This window comes from Thunnus maccoyii, chromosome 5 (assembly GCF_910596095.1).
Source record: "Thunnus maccoyii chromosome 5, fThuMac1.1, whole genome shotgun sequence".
Classification (NCBI taxonomy): Eukaryota; Metazoa; Chordata; class Actinopteri; order Scombriformes; family Scombridae; genus Thunnus; species Thunnus maccoyii.
The window spans coordinates 18,625,193-18,637,318 of NC_056537.1; the positions used below are offsets into that span (position 1 = coordinate 18,625,193).

The following is a 12,126-nucleotide window of genomic DNA, read 5'->3' on the forward strand; positions in this document are numbered from 1 at the left end:
ACTGTTGTTGATCTCTTACCTGGACCAGGACGTATTGGCAGAGGCCAGGGAAGGAGTATTTGAGGCCATCGAAAGTGATGTAATGCCCCTCCCCCACAGTGCGACACACACCATCGCACGCCTTCTCAGTGCAGTGCCACTTCCTGTTTTCACACACACTGCAAAAGCAAAAGCATGTTAAGCAAGCACGATGCAAGCGTTCAACTTTGCAACCATGTATGCAAACAATCTTTTTACCAGGTGTTGCAGTCCACAGATATGGTCTGCCCTGATGCGTATGCCTTGTTGTTATGGAAACAGGGACACTTTTCCGGTGCAATGCAGTCTCTGCGGTGGCGTACCTGAAATCAATCAGCTAATCAATCAGCATGTTCCATTTTGAATGTCTGGTGATTTATCTACAAGACACAGACACGCAAGGACACACAAACATAATACACAACCTACTGTGCCAGGTGGACAGAGGCAGCCGGGGATGCAGGCAAGACTGACACAAGGAAGATCCAGGTTCTGGCAGCTTCTGGCACACTCCAGGCCTTGTGTTTCTGCATCACACTCTGCACGAACTAATGGAGGAGGGCACTGGGCTGCTCGGCGCTCTACAAACAGGAAAAACAAACACCAATATGTAGATGGGTCACATGAAGTTGGTGATCAGTTCCTCAAATGCAAAACTTTTCACTTTGTTGAGAAATAACAAAGCAGATTCACTTCAGTTCCTAAGTTAATATAATTTTAGGTGACCAGTCACAATGTCCCACATTTAGCACAAATGGTTAAATGAAAGATACTTCACAGACCGTGATTAATTAAAGTCAGGAAACACATTCACATTCAGTAGTACAAAACAGAGAGGTTTGGGATCTCCTTTTAAATTCTTACCTCTGGATGGTGCCAGGTCATCATCATAGAAGAGATCAGACAGTAACGCGCTCCTTTCAGGGGTGCTACAGCGCATGGAACCATTCTCACAGTAGCTACACACACAAGCAAAGAAGAACATACAAAAAAATAGCCATAGGTGTGAGACAATGTCTTATAGCTGGTAAGTTTCTGTATGTATGCATGCACAGTCACTGACCAGATACTGTTGTGATCAGCGTAGACGTCACTAGGCTGGTAGAGCTGTCCATCATGCAGGCAGGTGCAAAGGTCAGCAGTCACACATTCTCCAGAGTCGCTCAGGTACTTTCCAACAGGGCAAAAGCAGCCCTCCTCACACATCTTTTCCCCCTCACAACTGGCCTCAACTCCAGAGAGAGACCGGCACGTCCGGTCACACATACTCCCGCAGGCCTCATACACCTGTCCTCCAGTGCACTCCAACTCTGACAAAATCAAATCAGGGGAATGTTAGCCATCGATTCTCAGTTAATTTGTTTTTATCTGTTAAAAATAGATAGTGCGCCTACCTTTTTGGGTACAAAAAGATTTAAAACCTTCTCTGGAATTATGATAATTTTTTGTTGTCTGTATTTATTCTTGTACTCATGATGACACAAACATTCATATAAACGGATCTTTAGGCTTCTGATGGGCTGGTCATCACCTACTCAAGTTTTAGCTTACCCACATTACTATTGACTTTTGAATTTTTGTTCTACAATACATTTGTCAAAAAAATGGGACAAAATGTTTGTGTGTGTAAAAGTGTAAATGTCAGTGTGAGAGTTACCACAGAGTGAGGCAGACCTCCAGTTGACCAGCACCCCTTTGGCAGCACAGGCGGCTGCATAGGCAGCCAGAGCAGAACAGAGGCACTCCTCACCATCCACACATGCACAAACATCATAACGACAGAACCGCTGGAATGGACTCGGGTTCACCAGAAAGTGGCACGGGCTGAACACCTCCGACATCATCACCGAACACGCCTCCTCTGCAAAACGCACTGAAAGGCATGGGAGGTTAATCAGAGGTAAACATTAGGTTGTTTTTTGCGGTGATGTGTGTTTGCCTGTGTCTACCTCTTTTGGGGTTAAGGGCACATGGATCAGTCTCAAGTTTGTGGGTGGATTCGCAGTCTCCATTGATCCTCCAGGACTGGCCGAACGCCTGAGGACCTGCCTCAACCAGTCCAGAACCAGACAAGAAGTCATCGCCTTGGTTACCATTGTAGTTCCCACAGAGACCACAGGTGTGCCCTGCCCATCGTGGTCCCAACTGAGGAGGTGGACAGAATTTAGAGGTTGCCAAGCTTTTCACATATATTAACCAAAAATATCTTTATCTGTTAAACTTGCTTCACCTTTAGGAGGACGCGGCCTCTCCCATCCCAGTCCAGACGAAGGTCCTCTCCAAACTTCACACGTACAGCAGACTGGACAGGTCTCTGGATATGTAGACGGCCTGTAAAATTGCATACACAAGAAACTGACTAGTTAAATTCAGTCTAACTTTACTGTAAACAGTTTAAACAACAAATAACAATCCTTCCAGTATCATACCTATCTATTTTCATGCTGATAATAATGATCACTTTGAGACAATGTATTTTCTCTTCCGAAAATAACTATTCATACTACTTTCTCTAATATTCTTTAAGCCTTATTAAAAGTACAGTGCTGTATATAATCTGCTTATAGAGTGACTAAATGTAGCTCTTATCCATTCATCTATCAAAATGACATACCATGATGCATTGGGGTCTGGATGTCCATGCTGTTGACAGAGACAATCCCTCCGTGCTTCAGCTTCACTGTCATGTCCTCCAGAGAGGGCAGGCTGAGCGTCACTGAGCGTGTGCACACAGCATCTTGATCATCTGCACACTGAAAAACCAACAGCACAAATACTGCAAAATGACAAGCAGTCAATGGTATAACAGTGAATTAAAGAAATGTGGGGTTATTCTTCATATAATTTGTATAATATGTTAAATACAGAACTACAGATAAAAACAAATTCCAAATAGTTTAAAAAAAACATCTATTACCTGTACATTCTCAATAATGACAGAAAACCCTCTATCTGTGCAGTCTCTTGCCAGTAGATACTGACAGTGGCCAGTAAAGGTGAAGAACTTGTTGTCAAAGGTCTTGAAGTGCGACTGGCCCACCACCAGGCACTCACCTACAGTACAGACAAAGCCATATTGGCAGAAATGTTGAGCAACCCCAGGACTCTATTCACTATTCTCTATTCATACTACTACTCTATTCATTTGTAAGTCTGTATGCTGTGAATCTCTCTCACCAGGGCAGCCTTCATTGGTGCATTCCCAGGAACCGTGACGACAAACACTGCAGGAGAGATTAAGATTAAGACCATCTTTATTGTCATTTCTCAGCACTCACCTACACTGAAATGAAATTTATCCTCTGCATTTGACCAATCCTATTTAGTGAGGAGGAAGCATTGTGAAGTATATTTCATATGGCAGTACTTCTGCAGGTATGTATTTATGCATGTCAGTGCATCCATGTTGCCCTCTCACCAGGTGTTGCAGTCTTGAGAGATAGTGGATCCTGGTGGGAAATGTCGTCCCATGTGCACACAGGAACATTGAGATACCTCCACACAGCGGTTACCATCTAAAACCTTCCCCACTGAAACACATACACACACACTATGTTACAAAAGAAAGAAAGAAAGAAAGAAAGAAAGAAAGAAAGAAAGAAAGAAAGAAAGAAAGAAAGAAAGAAAGAGAATGGGACGTTACCAGGGCATGTACAGCCATCTGTACACTCTTCCTTGCAAACCTCCTGGATGTTGAGACTATGGCAGGTTGTAGAACAGGACTTGGTGCATTCACTGTACTGCATCCCAATTGGACACTTGGGGACTGTACATGTAGACAAACAAACATATTGAGTTTATTAATATAACCTCATATCCTGCTGTGATTTTCTCACTCATGTGACTGACAGACTTACGTAGACCTGCAGAGAGAAAAATAATCAGCAACTGTTTTGATAATCGTTGGTTCCAGCATCTTAAATGACAGGATTTTCAGCTTCTCTTGTCATATGTAATAATAAACTGAATATCATTGGGTTTTGGAATTTTGGTTGGACAAAACAAGACATCTGAAGATGTTATCTTTGTTGCTGAGAAGTTGAGATGGGCATTTTTGACATTTCATAAATTAAACACTTCAACAACAATCAATTAATCAAAAAAAATTGCCAGATTAATCGATAATGAAAATAATTGTTAGTTGCAGCCCTAGACTTACAGCACTGACTCTCCTCCAGCCAGCCATGTAAAAGCATCCCGTGGGCGTGGCATGTGCGGGCATACTCCAATAGGATTGGACAGTAACAGTCCTCCCCTCCCCCTTTCTCACAGTGACACGCCTCCCCCTCACACAGCAACAAGAACGCTTCAGGAGAGACCAGGTGGGCACAGTGCAGAAACACGCTAGATGTCTGCAACACGCTGCAGCCGGATAGAATCTAGAAAGCACACACACACACACACACACACACACACACACACACACACACACACACACACCACAGGTCAAGTTCAAATGAGCTATGTGGTTAAATAAAGGGGAAGTCAATGATTTCAACCAAAGTTTATTTCTGTTTCGCTAGCAAGAACCATGCCACAACAATATGCCGTTTAAAGGTTTAATGGAATTCAGAAGGTATTGAATGTTGAGGATAGATGCATGAATGTGGGTGAAGGTAGAAGGAAGATGTCGTCTGTGAAGCCGGTCTGGGAGGATGTACTGAAGACCAGGTGGAGGGAGACTTAGAGTGGGGGTTCCGTCTCAGGCATATTTCTGCCCGCACTGATCACTTGCCCCCAAAAGAGTCATATGATTCACTGATTTGGACTCGAGCTCTGTTTCGGTGAGGAAGAATGGGTGTTGAGTTGATGCCTTAGTGGCGTACCTGGTGTTGATGTATTCGGTCAGCGGGTTGTATGGGCTGAGATAGGATTCGAGAAGAATTATAGATCAATGAAATCAAATTTGGAGCACCCCTGGATCCAAAAAGCCACCAGAACATGGATTCTAGGGTTAAGTCAACCATAGGGAATATGTAGCCTGAATGTAGGGGGCGGGTGCAGATGCTGAGAAGGTAAGAAGTGAATGGCAAGTGTTAAGCTGGGAGAGCTGGTTCCTGTTTATGCTAGCCTTTTATTGACCTGGTAACATGAGAATGGGAGGTTGAAGGACAATGGAAGCCAGTGACTAGTTTGATGAAGGAGTTGATTCCTGCTAAGTAGGTCTGGATGGTGGAGGACTGGATTTTGGATGGAATGAGCATAGGTAAGAAATTGCAGATGGACATGATGTCCAGAAAAGGAAAAGGCAGCTGGTAGGTGAAGTGAAATGCCTTGAAGCAATTCCAGCCAGTTAGGTAGGCTGAGAGTGTGCTTGGGATGAGACTGTTAAGGATGAGTTCTTGTGAAGCGTTAGAGAGGTTTGCCAGCTGAAAATGGATAAGCGCTGGGTGAAGATCCGATTTTGGGGCCAAGTGTCTGAATTTCTGGAATGAGAAGTGAGACAGCGAAACCAGGAATGTGGGCTGCCCAGAGGATGAACTGGTGTTGAGCTGAGAATAAGGAGAGTCTGCGCAGAAACTGCATCATGGTTAGAGAACAAGATCGACCTTTGTTTAGGATTTTCTAGACCATTCATACCCCCAAAGAATGGCAGCTATTGAGAAGGGGTACAACTGGTGAAGCGCAGATGAAGGAGAGCGGTACTCTGAGTCAAGGGATTCGAACACTTTTCTCTGAGGGCAGAGATGCTTTGAAGGAAATTGAGTCCAGGGTGATGCCTAGGAACTCAATGGAAGTGCCAGGCCCTGATGTTTTCTCCTTGGAAAGAGGGACGGCAAGTTCAGAGAAAACATTTGTGAGTGTATTGGAGTGACAACAAGAAAATCGTCAAGAAGATGGATAATGTCAGGGAGCCTGTGGTTGTTAGTCAGGAACCAGCCAAGGGCTTCATTACAGGCGTGCTGAGGCTCTTTACTAGTTAGTCTGCAGGTGTGGTTGGATTGTGGGGGCAGGTGCTTCTGGCATGAGCACCGTCGCAGAAGGAGCAGACGTGCAGGAGGCTGCAGTTGGAAAGAGAGCAGCCCAGGTAATTGAAGTTGTTGCACGCCATCCTGCCTCCTTGGTAAAGGATCGGCCTTCCCCGTTTGTTGACCCCCTTTGGCATGGGGACATTGACCAGGGAACTTACTGTGGGCCTAGGGATGATGGGAGGTGAGGGTACGGCAGGTGACAAGCGGTTAAAGAATGATTGCTATATTTTGTCCTTTTTAACTGTAAAGTGTATTGGGACCATGTTGCATGTTGATTCTGCACTTGATTGACTGTGGCATTGCATGAGGAAAAGGGGCATGAGCGAGTTTGAGGAGCAGTGATAGTGCATGCTGTGGTGGGGTGGGAAGGGGCTCCGCATAACTTGCAGGAGAGGGAAGTGCGTGCTGCGAATATACGGCAGTAGAGTTCAGAGTCGAGGGCGCCATAGTAAGGGGAAAGGATAAATAAGTTGGAAGTGAAGGAGGAAGCTGAGGAACACCAACTTGGTTAGCCTGTGACGGGACCCCTTGAGTTAATGAATGGGGCCCTCCTACTGCTGTGTTAGCTATGGAAGAAAAATGAGGAGCAGAAGCCGTGTTGCTGAGAACGGCTGAAGGAAGGCTAGAGGAAAGGAGGAAGGGATGATGGGATGAAAGGATGCATGTGCACGGGGATTTTGTGAAGCCTGTGAAGACAGGGATGAAAAGAAAGCTGATATCATCTGAGAGAAATCAGAAACAGAGGGAGCAGACACAGGGGGGCATACAACCTGGCCCCCACCAGAGGGGGCTGATGATGCAGGCTGTGGCGGGGGCAGCGAAGGCACTGTGATGTTACGCCTGATGACACTGGCAGTTGGTGGCTAAGGGAAGGAACCCGGAAGTGCGGGAGGTACGGAGTCTGTCGCTGCGTTGGTGGAGGCTAAAAAGTTCGGCTTTGTGTGTGTTGCGGTGAAATGGGATGCCTTTACCTCGCAGGAAACGTTGGAGGCGAGCAACGGTTCATTCTCTGATATTGGGCTCGGTTTGTGGACGCGGAGACTGCCGACTCGCTAATGAGGGCGGCCACCACCGCGAGTGCACCGTGGTGGAGTGCAGGGAGCTGGAAGCCTGCGTGACGGGGATAGCTGCCGATGAGGAGAGAGTTGGAGCTGGCTCCTACGACCATGCCCGTAGCGTCCAGCCCTCACAGAAGGGGGAGAGGAGGCCTAAGATCTGCGGAACTCCGAGGTTGAGTCGGAGAGATCTCGTTTGCGGAGGTTGAATGGAGACGCCGGCGGGACGGAGGTACGCAGACCACCGAACGCAAGCGACTACGCCGGGGTGTTTGTCTGCGGTCTGGTTGCTGCTGCGAGTCTGGTGGACCGGTGTCGAACAAGATCGTCATACAGATCGCCGTCTGGATCCATGGTAAGTAGTAACATTTTTTTTAGTTTTGTCTTTGTTTAAATCGAAGTTCTTGTATAAAGCGTTTAGGCGAGAAGCACTGTCTGTCTGATCCCTAGAAATCTGAGACAAACAGGGTATGACTGGTTGACCCGGTAGAAGTAGGCTTGGCAGGTGATTAGAGGTGTGGTTGAGGCATGGCTCTGCTCCCGAACCTAAGTTAACAAGTTAACCACATTTGTTTCAAAACCTACAGAAAAACGTTGAACTGTCAAGACCTGTCATGTCTTGTCAGTGTTTAAATATGGAAAGAATATATTCCTATGACAACAATACCACTAGTTTCACCATGATGGAAACATAATTTTGATGGTTTGACAAAAAAACATAAACCACAATTAGGCAAGTAGTAGAAAGACAAAAGCCAATAAGTAAGAATAGTTGAAGGTTTGAAACGAAATACTACAAAAAATATCTTTAAAGATCATGTTTAAGTCAATGGTCTCACTCAGACAGACCTTGGTAGTTATTGCATAAAGTCCTGTTACACAGTGATAGAGCAACCACAGCATTTCTATCGCTAGATGGTTGACAAAAATGCAGGAAATGTATCAGACTTACAGTTGCTCAAGGAGATGTTGATGACATCCGATGTTATTGCAACATGTAATTTTTTACTGGTTTCTCACATGTAGGCGTTCTTGTGGTACAAAATGTTCTCTCTAAAACAGGCTAATCATTCCGTAGCAACCCACCCACAAAGACTATACACATTAGAGAATTGCACTCACACCTCTCAGTTTTGTTTGCTTACCAGTTACTGGACTCGAATTACAACACCTTAACCTCATGTATACTGTATATAGAAGCCCATTCCTACCAGGGATTCTAAATTAAAAAACTTTTTGGGTGGCCTTTATTTGATAGCAACACTAGATATATGGCATGAAACAAGGGGGGTGAGAGGTGCAAAATGACATCAAACAAAGATCTGCTGCTGTAGTCAAATTACTGAGGATGTGGTTATGTAACATTGTTGTAACCAGTAGGCTACTGTGGTGTGTCCTAAAACAAAAGTTTGACACAATTATGAGATTTAGTCAAACCAAAAAGAACAAAAACGTCAAAATTTCACCTTTGAGGATTATGAGAGAATCAAGTACTGTAAGTCAAAATGATGAGGTTTTCATTAATTCAACAATGGATAATCTTACTAACTATGTCAAATAGTTCGACTGTCTCCTGCTTTTGACTTAATATATATCGTAAGGTTGTCTTAGAAAGTTGAGTCAAAATTATGATACACTTGACTAGACAGAAAACAATCTTGTATGCAGAGGGAGATGAAGATGATTAATTAATAAGTGAGCTGTGGTTGAGGTTTTGCAGAGGCTTATTGCACAGTCAAAGTAATATCCCCTGAATGCTTTTGCATCAGGGGCTCGGATCCTGTCGTGCCTAAATGTGTGTCTGTCTTTATTTGTGCTGCATATGATGTATGCATGCACATGTACGTGTGCCTTGAGTGTTCTCTCACCGCTGAGGTCTGTTTTGTGCTGTTGCAGGATTGGCTGGGAATTGGAACACGTCGACATGCCTGACCAGCTCCTTTCACTGCCCATGAATTTGCAAAGTCATAACTGTCCTCTGTAAGGAATCCTGAAATCAAAGACACACACACAGACACAAAAGAGTTGAAAGATTTATCCTTAATCTCATCCTACCACTACTGTTTCTTTTGCTTTCTTTTACCTCTTATCTTTTCCTGAGCTGCTACTCTTCCTGTTGCTGAGTGCTGGTGACTCAAATCATTTCCTAAATTCCAGTAATAATGAACTCTCCCCTTGTTTCACCCTCAAACATTCACATATCCCCGACACTGCACGCACACAGACACAGTCTGTTGATTCCATTACCCCACATGCACCTACCTTCTTGAGCGGTATATTCATCAGCTGATACAGTGTTGAAGTTGCCACAGAGGCCACAGGTGTGGTTTGCATGGTGTTTGGTCAGCGTCAGGGCAATGTTGGCTGCATTATCAATGGTAACAGTGAAGCCAAACTCCTCACTCCAGAGTTTATAAAAGCCTAGCTCTGAGCCCACAAACACAGCGTGAGATGCATAGGGCAGAGAAAGCCTACACAAAAGGAGACACATATAGAAACATCAAGCTCCTGCGTAACCAATCTATGGGGTGCTTTTACCCACAATAACATGAATACAGACATACATATTTGATGATTTTTGCATGACAACTTAAATATTCTTTTATTCTACCTTTTTTCTCCTTGTGAAAGTCGTCCGTCGACAGACATGTGCAGCTCAAAGGCGTCCCCCACAAACAGAGTGACTCCAGTTCTTTTGCCACCAACAAAATCCCCTGCAGATCCAAAACACTTTTTTCACACTACTACATCAAACTGAAACAGCCTGAGACAAACAAAACTATTCTTTGAATCTGAAGACAATCAATAAAAGGTAAATGAGAAAGCTAATATATTGTTTTGAGTGCATACAGTACATAGTTTTAGTGTACATATCCCAGGGAGAGTCAAACTTGGCAATGACTATGTGCAATCTCCTGAACGACACAGCATGAGCAACGGACACTATTAGAATTCAAATCTGTTTACTTCTTTATTGAATTGTCTGAGTGTGACTCACCCAGCAGTGTGAAGGAGCGATGGTTGCAGTCCCCAGCCAGTAGGTAGCTACAGTCTCCGGGAAACTCGTATAAAACCCCATCAAATGTGTGAACGTAGTGTCGTCCAAACAGACTGCATCTCCCTGTCGCACCTGCTGCGCAAACTGATCACACGCAAAATACATCAATATTTGATCTACTGTAGGAGTAAGCATAGAGCAGATTTCATATAAACACCTCACATGTAAAAATAATAGTCTACAGGATGGTGTTACTTTTGAGTGCAAAGACCAGAAACAATCTGGACATCCCCTGATGTGACACTCACCTACCAGATGTAGGAGAACCCAAATTTCTCTCAAATACCTCCTCATACACACCTGAAAAACACACATAAACACACTCTCCATTGTCACCATCATCTCTACTAACATCATGATTCTCAGTGTCTCAATATCTTATTGCCCTGTGTGAGAGTGTTTGTAACATAAACTCCTTCCTTGAGCTCTACAAACACCAGTCCTACCTCCATGGCTCCAGACTCGGCTAATCCAAAATGATGCAAAGAAAAGGCAAACACAATCCAAAATGAAGAATCAAAATGTTGCACTTTCAGACCTCACATTGCAATACAATGTGGTGGGTCTGTGTCAAACATAGGCTAAACTGAGAAGAGGATCAACGCTTTGTTGCACACGCAGACACTCAACCACACTGAAAGAGCTATTTTATAGCAAAAAAAGTACTCCCGCCCTGCAGTCATTGGCTAAGGAACCCTCCCCTCACCAGGTTATGTCAAGAAGGGCAGAATATCATTCTGTCCACAACTCTGTGCCTGCAGACTGACACCATCAAACATACTCAGCAAGACAATGCCAGGATATGCCCACTGATCGCCTGGCTGAGTGATTAGTCTACACATTCAGGTCTGTATCAGTGCCAACCCAAACAATCCCTTGGAAAACACACTTACTGGAGATATCTCACGCAATAACAGTGCTTTGGTGGTGCCACATGCACAAACCAGCCGACACAAACATGACCAAGCCGCGCCAAAGTTACACACACATAAACCCATACACGCTGGGAACGTGTTCTGATCAACACTCTCGGGTGCAAACTTCTCCTATCATCTGGAAAAAAGTCAAAGACAGAGGACGAGAGAATAAAACATCCCCTCGCACATTTCCAAACACATCCAAGCAACATTTACAATCAGTGTCACAATCTCCCAAACATAAACAGAGCTTCCAAATAGTCCTCTGACCTCACATAATTACTATCGTAGCTCTGCCCACCTGCAACCTAAGCAGAGGTCTAATTAGCTAGAATCTTTGAAAACACCTACATAAGTGTGCAGTTGTGAATGTTGGTACTCAGTGCTGTTTAGTGATTAAAAAAAAACTAATGGATTTCTGACTTTATTGTAAATCATAAAGTCTGCAGTTACAAATGTTAGCCACTCATAAAGGGTTGTGGATTTCCCATAAACCATCAATTCTGTAGATTAAAGGACCGATTCACAATTTCTCAAGTCTTAAAACAATAGTCAGGTGCCCATTGAAATAGGTTTTTCTTGCAATAATCATTCCTCCTGTTCATACTGGCCATTAGAAGATCCCTTCATAATGCACTTATAATGGAAGTGATGGGGGCCAAAATCCACAAGCCTCCTTCTGTGAAAAAATGTATTAAAAATATATCTGAAGCTAATAAAAAGCGTCAGCCATCCAAATTCATCAAGTTAAGATATCTTTCAACATTACAGTCTTTTTAGTGCCAAAGTCCATCTGTTTTGTTACTAGGGAGGGAATTTTATGCTAAAAAGTATGTAAATGTGGCAGATATTCACTTGATATGACTAACTCAGTCTGCTGAAGCCTCATATAAACTTTTAAATGCATTTCAGCACAAAATGACTGTGTGAACACACTTTGGATTTTGGCCCCCATCACTTACACAGAAAGTGCATTTGAAGAGGATCTTTTAATAGCCAGTATCAACTGAAGGAATTAGGAAAACCTCTTTCAGTCTTTATATGGGAACCTGACTATTGTTTTAAGACAGACTTGAAAAATTGTGAACCTATCCTTTAAAATGTTA

At 43.8% G+C, this 12,126-nt stretch overlaps 1 protein-coding gene across 3 annotated transcripts in view; it reads right to left on the reverse strand.

Annotated features, from left to right (window-relative positions):
* Positions 1–12,126, reverse strand: part of vwf (von Willebrand factor) — a 30,218-nt gene that overhangs the window by 13,080 nt on the left and 5,012 nt on the right. For 2 of the 3 annotated variants that reach the window (XM_042411504.1, XM_042411506.1), the window contains exons 2-20: positions 10,352–10,403; positions 10,044–10,187; positions 9,657–9,759; positions 9,308–9,516; positions 8,914–9,035; positions 4,178–4,397; positions 3,662–3,784; positions 3,437–3,548; positions 3,196–3,242; positions 2,936–3,072; positions 2,633–2,771; positions 2,249–2,349; positions 1,968–2,163; positions 1,676–1,891; positions 1,082–1,328; positions 883–977; positions 448–599; positions 238–341; positions 20–158 (exon numbers count right to left, since the gene is read on the reverse strand). In XM_042411504.1, coding sequence (XP_042267438.1) covers positions 20–158; positions 238–341; positions 448–599; positions 883–977; positions 1,082–1,328; positions 1,676–1,891; positions 1,968–2,163; positions 2,249–2,349; positions 2,633–2,771; positions 2,936–3,072; positions 3,196–3,242; positions 3,437–3,548; positions 3,662–3,784; positions 4,178–4,397; positions 8,914–9,035; positions 9,308–9,516; positions 9,657–9,759; positions 10,044–10,187; positions 10,352–10,403 — 2,658 coding nt within the window. Of the gene's footprint in view, positions 1–19; positions 159–237; positions 342–447; positions 600–882; positions 978–1,081; positions 1,329–1,675; positions 1,892–1,967; positions 2,164–2,248; positions 2,350–2,632; positions 2,772–2,935; positions 3,073–3,195; positions 3,243–3,436; positions 3,549–3,661; positions 3,785–4,177; positions 4,398–8,913; positions 9,036–9,307; positions 9,517–9,656; positions 9,760–10,043; positions 10,188–10,351; positions 10,404–10,549; positions 10,948–12,126 lie in introns of those variants that run through there. The other variant, XM_042411505.1, reaches the window with a different exon arrangement.